Here is a 17,123-nt window from a genome sequence, read left to right as displayed (position 1 = left end):
CCACAAAAGGACCAGCTGACATCATGTCAGTGATTCTCTCATTAACACAGGTGTGAGTGTTGACGCGGACAAGACTGGAGATCACTCTGTCATGCTGATTGAGTTCGAATAACAGATTGGAAGCTTCAAAAGGAGGGTGGTACTTGGAATCATTGTTCTTCCTCTGTCAACCATGTTCACCTGCAAGGAAACACGTGCCGTCATCATTGCTTTGCACAAAAAGGGCTTCACAGATTGCACCTAAATCAACCATTTATCGGATCATCAAGAACTTCAAGGAGAGAGGTTAAATTGTTGTGAAGAGGGCTTCAGGGCGCCCAAGAAAGTCCAGCAAGCGCCAGGACCGTCTCCTAAAGTTGATTCAGCTGCGGGATCGAGGCACCACCAGTACAGAGCTTGCTCAGGAATGGCAGCAGGCAGGTGTGAGTGCATCTGTGGCGAAGACTTTTTGAGGATGGCCTGGTTTCAAAAAGGGGAGCAAAGAAGCTACTTCTCTCCAGGAAAAACATCAGGGACAGACTGATATTCTGCAAAAGGTACAAGGATTGGAATGCTGAAGACTGGGGTAAAGTCATTTTCTCTGATGAATCCCCTTTCCGATTGTTTGGGGCATCCGGAAAAAAGCTTGTCCGGAGAAGACAAGGTGAGCGCTACCATCAGTTCTGTGTCATGCCAACAGTAAAGCATCCTGAGACCATTTATGTGTACTTCAGGCAGTGGGCTCACTCACAATTTTGCCTAATAACAAAATGGAGCCGGAGGAGATGGCCGCTGTTTTACGGTCTCCTAATCAATTGTGCTATTATGTTTTTTTCCCGCGATATTTGTAAATTATTTTCTACATAATGTTTCTGCAACCGTATCTTACGGAAGAAAAGAGCTTCTAGATATAATGACAGCGATCACTCACCTCGGCTTAGACAAAGATTTTTTTCAACAACAACAGCAGCAAGCAGGACACACGATATTCTCCAAACACCCCACAGGGGTAAGCAAAAATTAAAGCAGGAAGCACCAGTGACTTAGTCTATCAAAAAATGGTCAGATGAAGCAGATGCTAAACTACAGGACTGTTTTGCTATCACAGACTGGAACATGTTCCGGGATTCTTCCGATGACATTGAGGAATACACCACATCAGTCACTGGCTTTATCAATAAGTGCATTGAGGACGTCGTCCTCACAGTGACAGTACATACCCCAACCAGAAGCCATGGATTACAGGCAACATTCGCACTGAGCTAAAGGGTAGAGCTGCCGCTTTCAAGATGCGGGACTCTAACCTGGAAGCTTACAAGAAATCCCACTATGCCCTGCGACGAACCATCAAACAGGCAAAGCGTCAATACAGGGCTAAGATTGAATTATACCTCACCGGCTCCGACGCTCGTCAGATGTGGCAGGGCTTGCAAACTATTACAGACTACAAAGGGAAGCACAGCCGCGAGCTGCCCAATGACACGAGACTACCAGACGAGCTAACTCACTTCTATGCTCGCTTCGAGGCAAGCAACACTCAGGCATGCATGAGAGCATCTGCCGTTCCGGACGACTGTGTGATCACGCTCTCCGTAGCCAACGTGAGTAAGTCCTTTAACCTTTTTGGGATAGGGGGCAGCATTTTCACTATTAGATGAATAGAGTGCCCAGAGTGAACTGCCTCCTACTCTGTTCCAGATGCTAATATATGCATATTATTATTAGTATCGGATAGAAAACACTCTGACGTTTCTAAAACTGTTTGAATGATGTCTGTGAGTATAACAGATCTCATATGGCAGGCGAAAACCTGAGAAAAATCCAACCAGGAAGTGGGAAATCTGAAGTTTCAGCCCCCATTGAAGATACAGGGTGATATTAGTTATGTTTCACTTCCCAAGGCTTCCACTAGATGTCAACAGTATTTAGAACCTGTTTTGAGGATTCTGCTCTAAAGGAGAGGCTCATAAGGGATCTTTGAGTGAGTGGTCTGGCAGAGTGCCACAGCCTCGGTCTGGCGCGCTCATGTGAAAGGTTCCACTTCATTTGTACAGACAAAGGAATTGTCCAGTTGGAACATTAACCTCTTAAGTCGACCCTCTACTTTTTTGAACATTCTGTTAAAAATCGTGCAACATTTCAGCGCCCTGCTACTCATGCCAGGAATATAGTATATGCATTTGCTTAGTCTGTGTGGATAGAAAACACTCAGACGTTTAAAAAACTGGTTAAATCACTGCTGTGGCTTTACCAGAACGGCATTTACATCGAAAAGCACAGGAAAAACTGATCACTGAAAATGGGAAAATATATCCATGCGCTACTTGAACCCATACTTGAACCCGTTGATAAAGGTGAACCACAATTAATTGACTGAGGTTGCAGTACCTACAGCTTCCACACGGTGTCTAGAGTCTTGTCATTTTTTTGTCAGTCTTGTCAGTTTTTTCTTGGTCAAACACATGCAGGACACCGTATCTCCTCCGGTCTAGGACCGGATATTTTCGTTGAGTTTCTAGCCGGACATTTTTCCAGACGGACAGCTAATGATCTTTACATCGCCTCCTGATGAATTTTATCGCTTATTAACGTTTACTAATACCTAAAGTTGCATTACAAACGTATTTCGAAGTGTTTTGTGAAAGTTTATCGTCGACTTTTTGAATTTAAAAAAATGACGTTACGTTTTGAAACGATGTTTTTTTTGTTTATCACACAGTCTACATATAACGATATCTAGGCTTTATATGGACCGATTTAATCGAAATAAAGACCCAAATAGTGTTTATGGGACATCTAGGAGTGCCAACAAAGAAGATGGTGAAAGGTAATGAATGTTTTCTATTTTATTGTGCGGTTTGTGTAACGCCGAAATGCTAATTATTTTGTTTACGTCCCCTGTGGGTCTTTTGGGGTGTTGCATGCTATCAGATAATAGCTTCTCATGCTTTCGCCGAAAAGCATTTTAAAAATCTGACTGGTTGCCTGGATTCACAACGAGTGTAGCTTTAATTCGATACCCTGCATGTGTATTTTAATGAACTTTTGAGTTTTAACTAATACTATTAGCATTTAGCTTGGGCATTTGCATTTCCAGAGCTCTAGTTGGGACGCAAGCGTCCCGAGTAGAAGCAACAGGTTAATGAAGTTTTATGTTAACATCGTAAAGATTGATTCCATACCTAGGTTGGCATGTTTCTACAGGCTGTAACGGAACTTTTTGAACTTTTTGTCCGACGTGACCTGAAAACGCGTTTGGATTTGTTTACCAAACGCCCTAACAAAAGAAGATATTTGGACAAAACTGATGGACATTATCGAACAAATCAAAACATTTATGATGGAACTGGGATTCCTGGGAGTGCATTCTGATGAAGATCATCAAAGGTAAGTGAATATTACCAGGGCATGTGCTCCGGGCATGTGCTGACCAACTGGCAGGTGTCTTCACTGACATTTTCAACATGTTCCTGATTGAGTCTGCAATACCAACATGCCTCAAGCAGACCACCATAGTCCCTGTGCCCGTGGCACTCACGTCCGTAGCCATGAAGTGCTTTGAAAGGCTGGTCATGGCTCACATCAACACCATTATCCCAGAAACCCTAGACCCACACCAATTTGCATACCGTCCAAACAGATCCACAGATGATGCAATCTCTATTGCACTCCACACTGCCCTTTCCCACTTGGACAAAAGGAGCACCTATGTGAGGATGCTATTCATTGACTACAGCTCAGCATTCAACACTATAGTACCCTCAAAGCTTATCACTAAGCTAAGGAACCTGGGACTAAACACCTCCCCCTGCAACTGGATCCTGAACTTCCTGATAGGCCGCCCCCAGGTGGTGAGGGTAGGTAGCAACACATCTGCCACGCTGATCCTCAACACTGGAGCTCCCCAGGGGTGCGTGCTCAGTCCCCTCCTGTACTCCCTGTTCACTCACAACTGCATGGCCAGGCACGACTCCAACACCATCATTAAGTTTGCTGACGACACAACAGTGATAGGCCTGATCCCCGACAACGACGAGACAGCCTATAGGGAGGAGGTCAGAGACCTGGCCGGGTGGTGCCAGAATAACAACCTATCCCTCAACGTAACCAAGACCAAGGAGATGATTGTGGACTACAGGAAAAGGAGCACCGAGCACGTCCCCATTCTCATCGACGGGGCTGTAGTGGAGCAGGTTGAGAGCTTCAAATTCCTTGGTGTCCACATCAACAACAAACTAGAATGGTCCAAACACACCAAAACAGTTGTGAAGAGGGCACGACAAAGCCTATTCCCCCTCAGGAAACTAAAAAGATTTGGCATGGGTTCTGAGATCCTCAAAAAGTTCTACAGCTGCAAAATCGAGAGCATTTTGACCGATTGCATCACTGCCTGGTAGGGCAATTGCTCGGCCTCCGACCGCAAGGCACTTCAGAGGGTAGTGCGTACGGCCCAGTACATCAAAGCAAGCTGCCTGCCTTCCAGGACCTCTACACCAGGCGGTGTCATACGAAGGCCCTGAAAATTGTCAAAGACCCCAGCCACCCCAGTCATAGACTGTTCTCTCTACTACCGCATGGCAAGCGGTACCGGAGTGCCAAGTCTAGGACAAAAAGGCTTCAAAAGTTTTTACCCCCAAGCCATAAGACTCCTGAACAGGTAACCAACTATTTGCATTGTGTGCCTCCCCCAACCCCTCTTTTACACTGCTGCTACTCTCTGTTTATCTTATATGCATAGTCACTTTAACTATACATTCATGTACAAACTACCTCAATTGGCCCGACCAACCAGTGCTCCCGCACATTGGCTACCCGGGCTATCTGCATTGTGTCCCACCACCCGCCAACCCCTCTTTTTACGCTACTGCTATTCTCTGTTCATTATATATGCACAGTCACTTTAACCATACCCACATGCACATACTACCCCAATAAGCCTGACTAGGAAACTCCCCAGACCTTAATCCCATTGAGAACTTGTGGTCAATCCTCAAGAGGCGGGTGGACAAACAAAAAAAACACAAATTCTGACAAACCCCAAACATTGATTATGCAAGAATGGGCTGCCATCAGTCAGGATGTGGCCCAGAAGTTAATTGACAGCATGCCAGGGTGGATTGCAGAGGTCTTGAAAAAGAAGGGTCAACACTTTAAATATTGACTCTTCGCATCAACTTCATGTCAATGTCAATAAAACCATTTGAAACTTATGAAATGCTTGTAATTATATTTCAGTATTCCATAGTAACATCTGACAAAAATATCTAAAGACACTGAAGCAGCAAACTGTGTGAAAATGTATATTTGTGTCATTCTCAAAACTTTTGGCCACGACTGTACTCTAACCATACCATGTAAGTGGCTATCTCCTCAGGTGCGTCTCCATCCAGGTCGAACTTGAAGGTAACCATCTTGTGGTTGTGTGTCTCCAGCTGACACTCCACCATCTTATCCCCTGTATAACACACCTGTCCAGGCAGAAACCAGAGAGGAACAGGTGTCAAGAGACATGGATGTGTGCCGATTGATCTACTAAGACTACTATAAATGGTTGTGCGGTACTCACATTGAGCATGCTGAGTTTGGGCTTGTTGATCTTGTCCTGGCGTGAGCGGGTGCGCGTGGAGCGGCGGTGGTGTTTCCGGACCTTCCCCTCGCCCTTCCCTGATCCGTGCGTCCCCTCGTTACCATCGCTCATCTCCTTCCCTGAGGTGGCGTCGGAGTTCACACTGGTTCATGAAAGATGAAAAAAAAGTAAACGAGACATACTATACAGTCCAACTCATTATAAATGCAATGGCTTGAGATAGCCCCGAATGCCTGAACATGGTGAACTGAAATGCACTTGAACAGTGTATGCACTTCTCGGATGCTCAATTATAAGGGTTGGCTGATATTGACAACAGTATGTGCATATCAAAATAAAAGCTTAACAAGGTGGTTGCGCAAAGTCAAGATAAATGTAGGCCCGCACACACTCATGGGAAATTGTTTATCCTAACATGATACAAGGGTCTTGTTACTACAACACATATCTTTCTAACACTTATATTAGGTTGAAGAAACATTATCCAGATTTGGTAGGTTCAGTAGCCAAATTGGTAGGCCTACAGTATATCCTAAACTAGAGAGTGACCCATAAATTGGCCTAGCCGATATATCGGGCCAATATTGGCTTTTTCTAGTCTATCGGTCCTTCTCTATGGGTTTTGCCGATAGTCCCGCTACATAGCTGCTATGCCAGCCGCCACTCACCGCCTGAGCCACGAGCACTGCACAATGCTGAGGAAAGTCTAACTGGGAAAATCAGCAGCAGCAAGCTAGCAGAAAGGTGCAGTTTTAAGAAATGGATTAATTGACACAGCGACCAAAATTGAACTCCTGTTGAAAATATTTGTTTTTGCTAATTCACTAATAATAAAGGCTTGTGTCAATGTGCCCGGACATGCATGCAATAAGCAAGCTAGCTAATAAGCAAGCTACCTGTTAGCAAAGATAACAATAACTAATCCTTTTATCTGTGGTGTTAACTAGCTAGCTATATTAGCTACTATGCTAGCTAGCTGGCTAGATAAACATGGTGCTAAGATATCAGATACGAGCGAATAGCAAACGTAGCTAGCTATCAATTTGAACATGCACCCTCCGGGGTAGAGTCCTGCACAGGTCAGTTTTTTTTAGCCGCACCCGCCCAGTGCCTGCCACATCAATTCCGAGCCCCACCCGATACTGGACAACAGGGCAGATTCATCTCCGCAACCCGACCCACCCGCATAGAATTGTTCTGAGAGCCGCTCTGTGCCCCGCCAAATAAAATTAATTGATTTAATTGTTTTTATGACTCCAGAGTAGTATAGGCTATTGCCCTTTCTTCCATGAATGAATTTCTCTATATGTCTATTCAACATTTAGATAAAAAGAAACCATGCCATGAATTAAGAATGATATCTTCTTATTTTCACAACGCAGCACATTGACAACTGAAATTGGTTTGAAAAAGAGCCTTATTTTCTAATGTTGTAACAAGAGCCCATGAGTGAAGTCATGCCCCTTCCCGGCCAAGATTTACAGTTTTCCATTGACAAAGGCCCCTCAGTTGGGATGGAGAAAAAATGGCTTGGGCGGTATATCATATATCCTGTAGCTATTTCCAAATACCCAGTATAGTTTATCAGTACTGTTGAAACTATTTCTTAGAATTTTTTCAAAGACAAAATATATTTGTAGCTACTTTAAGTAAATAGCTGCAGTCAACTTATGCTACGTTAGGCGATAAAGCAGATTGCGTGCTTAATTTCACCTGTCACATTATTTTACATTATGAAGCCAGTGGTGGAAAAAGTACCCAATTGTCATAAATACCTTAATAGAAAGTTTAGCAAGTAAAAGTGAAAGTCACCCAGTAAAATACTACATGAGTAAAAGTGTAGAAGTATTTGGTTCTAAATATACTTAAATATCAAAAGTAAAAAATAATGTCAAATTCCTTATGCATTGGTAGCCAGGGACACACTCAGACATAATTTATAAACAATGCATGTGTCGTGTCACTTTGGCTATGCCGGATTAAGTGATATGACATGCTTTTCTATAAAATAATTTATCCGTAATTAATATTACCTGATTGACCTAATCATGTAAATGTAATTAACTAGAGAGCCGGGGCACCAAGAAATAATATTTATAGAGCCGTTATCTTCCGAATAAACTCTTAAAGACCTAGTAATATTTTACATCAATAGCAGTCAATATTAATCGTCACCTTAATTCAGTCTCATCTGAATGTTGTAAATTCTTCACGAACCCTGGCTAACAAGTTGAATCAGCAATACAAAATTGGGCTTAATTATTTATTTACTAAATACCTAACTAATCACACAGAATTACACATACACATAATTAATCATAACTTGATTACAAATGACATCATAAATGAAAACGTCCCTAGCGGGCGGAACAGATATGACAGCTTGCTACACAAAAGAAAAGGGCTGGGTTTGAGTGAAAGAGCGGGAAGACTGAGGAACAAAGGGCAAAGCTTTGCTATCGTAAATACAGAATCTTATCCATTCTAAATTACCACCCATTTGGAAAAGGAAAATGCAATAAATATTTCATCTGAGCTGCACTTCGGTAGGTTGGTGGTAGATGGAAGGCCGTGTTGCCCAACCGAGTACATTGAAGAATGTCTCTGCTGGTAAATTGAATACGTTGTTGTAACGTCGTTGTGTGGTAGATGGCATACTCTGTCTGTTCCTTCCTAACCTGCATTTGCAGCTGCTGTTGCTAACTCAACGGCTAGGAGGTATCGCTTCTGTAGTGAATAAGAGTTCAAAGTTCATACCATTCGCAACCAAAGCTCACGCTGATGTTGGCTTCATTCTGTAATTATCTGAACCATTCTGACATCGGACCGTCGTCCTCACATCCTCAGAACAGGAGGTTATATTGTCGTCAAGGCTTTATATAGGAAGGGAGAGGAGGGCGTGTTTGAAAAGTTTTATAGTCCATGTCCCTTCACAGGGACGGGCCACTGATTGAGCAGAGCCCTAAACTTACGAAAACCCAAATCTCACATTTTAGAAGCTAAAATTACATTTCATCCCATCACGAATAATTTCATATTCAAACATTTAAATTGAACAACGATTCCATGTAAATCCGATAACTCTGATGTGTAGACTTACCACTGTAGTGTTTGTCATCTTATCATTGATGAGAATGTCTCAGATGACAACCGAACTGACATCATATTCATTAAGTACCACCGCATATGTTCAATTGGTCAGATTACCAGAATATAGTTAATTTCCCCCCACCTTCTGATGTTCCCAGAATTTCTATGTTAACCAAGGGTTTTGCAAATGCAACATCAGTAGGGTAGAGGAAAAAGGAGGGGTAGAGAGGTATTTATGACTGTCATAAACCTACCCCCAGGGCCAACGTCATGACACATGTGTGTTTAGTGAGTCCACCAGATCAGAGGCCACGTGTTCTATTGATAAGTGCATGAATTGGACCATTTTCCTGTCCTGCTAAGCATTCAAAAAGTACTCTTGGGTGTCAAGGAAAATGTATGGAATAAAAAGTACATTATTTTCTTTAGGAATGTAGTGAAGTAAAAGTAGTCAAAAATATAAATCGTAAAGTACAGATACCCCCCAAAACTACTTCTTTACTTAAGTACTTTACACCAGTGTATGAAGCTTACCATAGTTTGCTAAAACATTTGAGCCAGTTACATGTTTGTTTGTAAATAGCACAACGGGAGAAAGCAGGAGCAGGTGAGTCCAGCTGTGCATTGACGGGGGTCGCGATTTTTCGTTGTTTTTTTTGCTTCAATTGCGTGATCAGGGACATGCACTTTAGTTTTCCTTCACAGAAAATACATTAGTGCAACACATTCAGCAGAAAATAGCTTAATTTTTCATCATATGACAGAAGTGATACACTATTTGCCTGGCAGCCACACAAGTAAATTATACACTATTCGGCTGGCAGCCACACAAGTAAATTAGCTTACAATGAAAAAGCAAGGTATTTTTTGCAAAAACGATGCATGGACATCATATTTCGAATATTTACCATACAAATTATGTAGCCAGCTTTCCTTAAAGTTAATGTTGCATTTCACCGGAGAAAAGTGGGCTGGCTACATCAAGAAAAGTACCGGAAAAAAGTAGCTATTCATCAGTCAGAGCGCTGTCTGCTGATAGAATGCCCGTTATTGAATTCTCATCTGAGTGGAGAAGTCTAACTGAAGAACAAAATTAGTCCGATGCCGAGCAGAAATTACAATAATAAGCATTTTAGATCTGCGTTTATAAACACAGCAAGATATTTCTTATGGGTTTGATTATATTTTCTAGCATGAAAAACAAACAATTCTGCGTTAACACAACCCCTAAATTTAACTTGCTAGTTATCCAAATAAGTGGTTGAATTAATAAGGTGACAGGGCATCATATTGTATTCAACTCGTTGTTGGCTGGACTCCCCGCTTGTGCTATCAAACCCCTGAAACTTATCCAGAAAGCTGCAGCCCGCCTGGTTTTCAACCTTCCCAAGTTCTCTCATCTCACCCTGCTCCTCCACACACGTCATTGGCTTCCAGTCGAAGCTCGCATCCACTACATGACCATGGTACTCACCTACGGAACAGCAAGAGGAAGTGGCCCTCCCTACCTCCAGGCTATAGTAAACCCTACACCTCAGCCCAAGCACTCCGTTCTGCCACCTCAGGTCTCCTGGCCCTCTGGGAGGGCAGCTCCCGCTCAGCCCAGTCCAAGCTCTTCTCTGTCCTGCCACCCCAAAGGTGGAACCAGCTTTCCCCTGAAGCTAGGACAGCAGAGTCCCTGCCCATCTTCCCGAAACATCTGAAACCCTACCTCTTCAAACAGTATCTTAAATAATCCTCCTCCTCACCTCGACCCCCACCCCCCTTCCAGCTCAGACTCTACTGATAGCTAGTGTACTTTCTACTTTACTAACTTTATTGTCCCCTGGGGGATCTTTTTGTTGCAGTGTCATGTACACGTTTAAAGTGGCGTTTTAAATACAAAACAAATTGACAATACAACTTTCAGAACAGTTACATACCACTAAAAAGAGACTGGCCTTACTGGGTCGATAGGAACACTAGCCCGAGCTATTTAGGAGGGATATCACATGGCACAAATTATTATCTAGTTCTGTTTTTCCTGCCGAGGGGTCCCTATACCTGCACCTAGAGGGGAGTAGTTCAAAGTCTGGGTACAGGGGGTGGGGCTTGGTTCTAAAATGATTTTGTGAGCCTTGCGGAGGGCCCTGACCTTAAAGATCTCATTCAAACCTGTCTGTTTGACTCCAAGTACCTTGCTCGCAGTGGTGATAATCATTCTCAGCATATTTTTCTGCCTGACAGTGGCATTGCCATATACCAACAAACAATACAAGTTAAAATACACTCAATTAAAGTTTTGTAAAACAGAGTCAGTATAGTATGCCTGTGATGTGGTTGTCCCGCCTAGTTGTCCTAAGGTGAATGCACAAACCACATCTCTCTGGATAAGAGCATCTGCTAAATTAATAAAATGAGAAGTCAAAGCCCTTTGGATGAGTAATCTGTACAGCTGCCACTGCTATCTTTAATTTCCTTGCGTTTCTTTCTCCTCTCTGTTCTTGGCCAGTCTGCTCCTCCCCCATCTTCTCTGAGCAGAGCAGGCAGGCCTGTTGCCCTAGCAACTCTAGACTCCACACAGACACAGCGTGTACACCTACTGCTCCAGAGCCAGTACGGTTCTTCCTTCAGACAAGCTTGCATTAAAACTTTGTTCATTTGCACAATGTCTCTAATTCACATTTTCTTGTAAATGCACAAACTCACCAAAAATTACATTCAGTAGCTCCAAAAGTATTGGGACAGTGACAAATGTTTTGGCTCTGTACTCCAGCACAATGACTGAGGTTAAACTACAAACTGTCAGCTTTAATTTGAGGGTTGTTTTCATCCATATCGGGTGAACTGTTTAGAAATCACATCACTTTTTGTACATAGTCCCCCCATTTTAGGGGACCAAAAATATTGTGACAAATTCACTTATATGTGTATTTCAAAATTCAAAAGGCACTCACACATCTGAGCAATCTTTTTTTGCAGGTGCATGGTAACAGTTGAACAAGATGAAGGAAAAACCACACACTGCTCTTGATAGTATCTCTGATCTTTAATAAGCTTACATATCGGCCTCACGGCCTTCGTCAGGGCTCTTGAGTAAAAAAAAAAAATACCACCCTTATGTAGAACAAGCCCCACCCACATCCGTTCCACGCATCGGAAGGGGTTGGAGGCGAAGGAAAAACAAGTGCTACCAAATATAACAATATGCATTTCATAAATATTCAAATAAAGTGTGTAAATAATACGTTTTAAACACGTTTGTAAAATCACAATGAGGACATAGACCTACCGAGGAAGTTTTCATTAAGTACATCATACGAAAAGCAGAGTAATCTTAAATAGGAGTATAATTCATGTCTGGAGGGTGAAAATCCCAAAACATTCTCTTTTACTCAGAGTATTATTAATACCGGTAATCACCCCCCCTCCCCTGTCTGATATCTTAACTTTCTCTTTGCCACAAAATCTAATAAGGTAGAAATGTCATGCTTTAGGTCATCAAAATGTACTGCGAATGGTTCTCCTGAGTGAACTTTTATGTTCACTGAATCTCTGTTTGAGAGAACGAGAGGTTTTACCTACATAGCAGAGTCCACATGGACATTTAATCATGTACATAACATGGGTGGTGGAGCACGTAATAATGTCATTTATTTGGAACCGTTTTCCTGTGTGTGGGTGGCAGAAATATTTACACTTCATCATATTGTTGCACTGTGCGCATCCTCTGCATTTATAGCTACCATTTGGAAGAGGGCGTAAAAGAGCCTGGCTGATTTTCTTTTGTGGCAGGCAGTTGGCATGAATCAATTTATCGCGTAAATTGCTACCTCTCCTATACACAATAAGTGGTGGATTTATGGCAGTGTTTCTTGACCGCATCTCCCACTTTTCGCGAGTTCAAAGTATTTGTGCTTCTGAACATTACGGAGTGTTCTTTAGCTTGAGCGGTCTTTTTTGTAGCAGTTCATCTCGTGTTTTTCCCAATGCCAAATTAAGAGCTTCATCCACACATTGTGGCGAATAGCCTCTTCTGACAGGCTGACCACACCGTTCGCGTTGCAAAATACAGTTAGAAATCTATGTTATTCAATTATGCACCTATACTGCTCGCGCGAGAGTCTGCGACACCAAGGGCTAAAATATTTCCAAGGGCTATTCTATTTCTGACACAGATTGCAAGTCCTGCCTCTCCCATATCCTCATTGGTTTATAGAAGCAGGTACCCACATGCCATCTCCTCATTGGTTATACCTGCGTGGGTGACTGAAAGACGAACAAGGTCAGTGGCGGTAATGCACCTAATTTATGAAAGTTTCCAATCGCAATATAAAGTTAAGAGAAGAAAAGGCCTGGAAGGAAGAGAGATGACTAGAAACTAGTCGGTTGACTGTTTTCTGTGTGGATTAATTGGCGGAGTAGAGGACCTTGTGCATTTCAGGTAAAATAACAACTCAATGTTTATATCCCAAGACAAATTAGCTAGCAACAGCAAGCTAGCTAAATAGGACAAATTAGCTAGCACGTGCAAGCTAACTAGCTAAATTGCCATAAATGTTTAATGCTTTTCGACCTGTCCCCAAATTAATATAATTGGTTCAGAGATTGTTTTGATATTTTAACCTGCGCTTCGTGATCGCGTTTGGTGTGGGGGACAAAATAAATGTGTGCACGATGGCGCACGCGCGCAGCCAGTTTGGGTTCCGTGTTAGAAACCTAGTGCGCATCTCCGCTGCTTTTTCTAGATAATCCTCTGTGGAGTGGCATATACGGCGCAGTCTGAAAAACAGGCTTCATGGAAGTCCTCTTTTTAACGGTTTAGGATGGAAGCTGTCCCCCTGTAATAGAGTATTTCTGTCCGTTTCTTTTCTATACAGAGTTGTAAACAGGGTTCCATTTGATTTCTAAAACCACATATCGATGTGATGAACATGTAGAATGTCACATTCATAGTGAATTTGAGATTGGAGTCAATGTCATTGAGTAGTGCCATAAAGTCTGACAGCTCTTTTTTCATTCCTTCCCATATGCATTTTTTTTTGTCAATATATCGATACCACTTCAGGGCTTTATTCAAAAATGTATTTTAGTTTTCATTGTTAACAAAACGTTCTTCAAAAAGACCCACATAAAGGTTGCATAGCTCGGAGCGAATGTGGAGCCCATCGATGTTCCATTCGTTTGGAGGTGGTGTTCATCATCAAATCTGAAAGAGTTATACGTCAAAACATATTCAGCCCTAGAATAAAGCTTGTTGGTCGGTATTTGTTAGTATCTCTATCTCTCAAATAGTGAGCTAGGGCTGCCAGCCCCGCCCCCCACACACACACACATGGGGAATGCTGTTATATAGACTCCCGACATCTAATGTGATCAAAATGCAGTCTTCTGTTAATCCCGTTATTGGTGAAATCTTGTTAATGATGTCTATAGAGTCTTTTACATATGATGGCAATGCTTGCACATGAGTTTTAATAAAAGAGTCTACAAAGATCGACAACGGCTCTAGCATTGAGCCTACTCCTGCAACCACTGGTCTGCCTGGATAGTTGCCTTGTTGTGTTTTAGGTTTGTGTAATTTCGGTAAAATGTACAGCATGGACGTATGGCACATTTGCAGCAAAGGTATTCATATTCCGGTGAGATAAGGTGGTTTAATAGGGCTTGCTCCAGATTAGAGCATATTTCCCTTTGGAACACCTGTGTGGGATCAACAATTTTCTTTAGAAACGTTCATTGCAGAGTTGTCTCTGAATTTATTCTTTATAGTTTTCATAGTGTAAAACAACCACAGCACCCCCATTGTCTGCAGGTTTAATAACCAAAGATGAATCTTTCATTAATTCATTAAGTGCCTGTTCTTCTGTTCTAGTGAGATTCTTCTGAATGTGGTATGTTTGTCTCATACATACTGACATGGCTTCTTGTTCGACTAACCTACAATAGGTATTAATCGAGGAGTTGTTAACCATAGGACAGAATTTGCTTTTGGGCTTAAAATTGGTACCAGTTCTTTGATCTGTTTCCAGGCCCGAAACAGTGTTTTGAGAAAACACATGCTTAAATTTAATCTTGCGAAAGAATTTAAGCAAATCTACTTTCGTATCGAATGGTTTATCTGTACATGTAGGTAAGAGAGGCCATTAGATAAGACAGACTTGCGCATCAGTAAGGTATTTTTAATTACCGCGTCCTGCTGTAGCTCCATGTCCATGGCATGTGTTCCTGGTCCCCTCTTCGACCGCTTGCCTCTCCTACATAGCGTATTTTCTTTCGTGGAGCCTTGTGTTGCTTCCGGGGAAAAAAACCTGACTGTGTGCGAAGATAGCTGGAGTCGCTGTCTGTAGGGAATTCGCTCTCAGTGGATGCCTCTGTGTCCAAGTTTCCATGTCCTCCTGCTGTTGCGTATCTGCGTCCCCCCGATCAGTGGTGCGTCCCTACGTCGGCCTCTCCGTGCTCCTGTCCTTGGGCCTTCCCATGTGTACACCTGGTTAAGCTGGTAGTCCTCTGTGTCTCGCTGATATTTCTTGATCTTTGTTGCTTGTAGAAAGTCTCTGTATTTCCCAAAGGACTGATTGATCGTGTCGTCTATGGCTGTATGTTCCCAATGATTAATGAAAACTTGCTCTGTGTCCTCATTGTGGTTTTACAGACATGTTTAATACATCTTATTTCCACACTTTATTTGAATATTTATGAAATGCATATTGCTATATTTGGTAGCACGTATTTGTTTTTCCTTCGCCTCCAACCCCTTTCGATGCGTGGAACGGATGTGGGTGGGGTTTGGTCTACATAAGGGTGTAACTTTTTTTTTATCTCACAAAAGCTCTGACGAAGGCCGTGAGGTCGATACTTATATGTGTATTAAAATAGTAAAAAGTGTCGAATTTGGTCCCATATTCCTAGCATGCATCGATAATGGACAGTTCCCTGCTCCCCTCTCGCTGTCTGTGTGGCTGGTAGCCTAGGCCTGTTCACAGAATGGAATTTGCAACACTCGTTGTTGCTGTTTGGAAAGCCACAAGCTCTAAGGCGAGACAATACATCATTGCTGACCTTCGGCATGAAGGTGAGGTTAGGTAAGGTTACCTTGCATAACCCCGGAGCAAACTGTTAGCATGAATGGTGGACTGACAATGTGTACCGCTCACTCACTAGCTTTGCAGATGTCAGGGCAATTAGTAGTCCAGCAGCTCAAAAAAGGCTGCTGTGAAAAGACCTCAAGCACAATAGACAGGTCCCAAGACAGGACTAAAGGCTTAGAAACTTTTTAGTGAAGCAATATGAAGGAGAAATACACTATATATACACAAAAGTATGTGGACACCTCTTCAAATGAGTGGATTTGGGTATTTCAGCCACACCGTTGCTGACAGGTGTATAAAATTGAGCACACAGCCATGCAATCTCCATAGACAAACATTGGCAGTAGAATGGCCCGTACTGAAGAGCTCAGTGACTTTCAACGTGGCACCGTCATAGGATGACACCTTTCCAACAAGTCAGTTTGTCAAATTTCTGCCCTGCTAGAGCTGCCCCAGTCAATTGGGAGTGCTGTTACTGTGAAGTGGAAACGTCTAGGAGCAACAACGGCCCAGCCGCAAAGTGGTAGGCCACACAAGCTCACAGAACGGGACCATCAAGTGCTGAAGCGTGTAATAATAGTCTGTCCTCGGTTGCAACACTTACTACAGACTTACTACAGACAAGAACTGTTTGTCGGGAGCTTCATGAAATGGGTTTCTATGGCCGAGCAGCCTCACACAAGCCTAAGAGCACCATGCGCTACGCCAAGCGTTGGCTGGAGTGGTATAAAGCTCAATGCCATTGGACTCTGGAGCAGTGGAAACACGTTCTCTGGAGTGATGAATCACGCGTCATCATCTGGCAGCGCTCGTGGCTGAATGGAAGCAAGTCCCTGCAGAAATGTTCCAACATCTAGTGGAAAGCCTTCGCAGAAGAGTGGAGGCTGTCATAGCAGCAAAGGGGGACCAACTCTATATTAATGCCCATGATTTTGGAATGAGATGTTTGACGAGCAGGTGTCCACATATTTTTCAGCTCAAAAGACTGCTGTGAAATACCCTGAAACACAATAGACAGGTCCGAAGACAGGGCTAAAGGTTTGGATAAGCAGCACTCTCCCTTCATAAAAAAACATAAACAGAGGAAGTTCTCTTTCAATTATTAATTTCGATATCTCACATGAGGGATTCATCAGAATCTCACACGTCTGTCGGAGACGGACAGGTCAAGTGGCGAATGAGGTGAGCCCCTCCCCTCATCATAGAGAGCCAGTTGCCCACCCTATGATCATTCTCACTTCTCTTCCTCACGAAGAGTACTACTCTAAGCTCTCCTCAGCACAACTTGATTTGTTTTCCTGTTCAACTGTTCACAGGTGTGCTGCAAAGTTATGCCGCCAAGTGCAGGTTTTTCATCTCTCGTCTTCTGTGTTGGGTGACTTTACTGAAAGGAAAGT

The 17,123-nt window shown here is 42.8% G+C and overlaps 1 protein-coding gene across 1 annotated transcript in view; it reads right to left on the bottom strand.

Annotated features, from left to right (window-relative positions):
* LOC115117932 (serine/threonine-protein kinase WNK2-like) overlaps positions 1–17,123 on the bottom strand; it is a 131,570-nt gene that overhangs the window by 15,878 nt on the left and 98,569 nt on the right. The window contains 2 exon segments of the mRNA XM_065020562.1: positions 5,331–5,447; positions 5,546–5,708. Coding sequence (XP_064876634.1) covers positions 5,331–5,447; positions 5,546–5,708 — 280 coding nt within the window.

This window comes from Oncorhynchus nerka, linkage group LG7 (assembly GCF_034236695.1).
Source record: "Oncorhynchus nerka isolate Pitt River linkage group LG7, Oner_Uvic_2.0, whole genome shotgun sequence".
NCBI lineage: Eukaryota > Metazoa > Chordata > Actinopteri > Salmoniformes > Salmonidae > Oncorhynchus > Oncorhynchus nerka.
The sequence above is the reverse complement of the archived record's forward strand: the minus strand, read 5'-3'. Positions and strand labels throughout refer to the sequence as shown.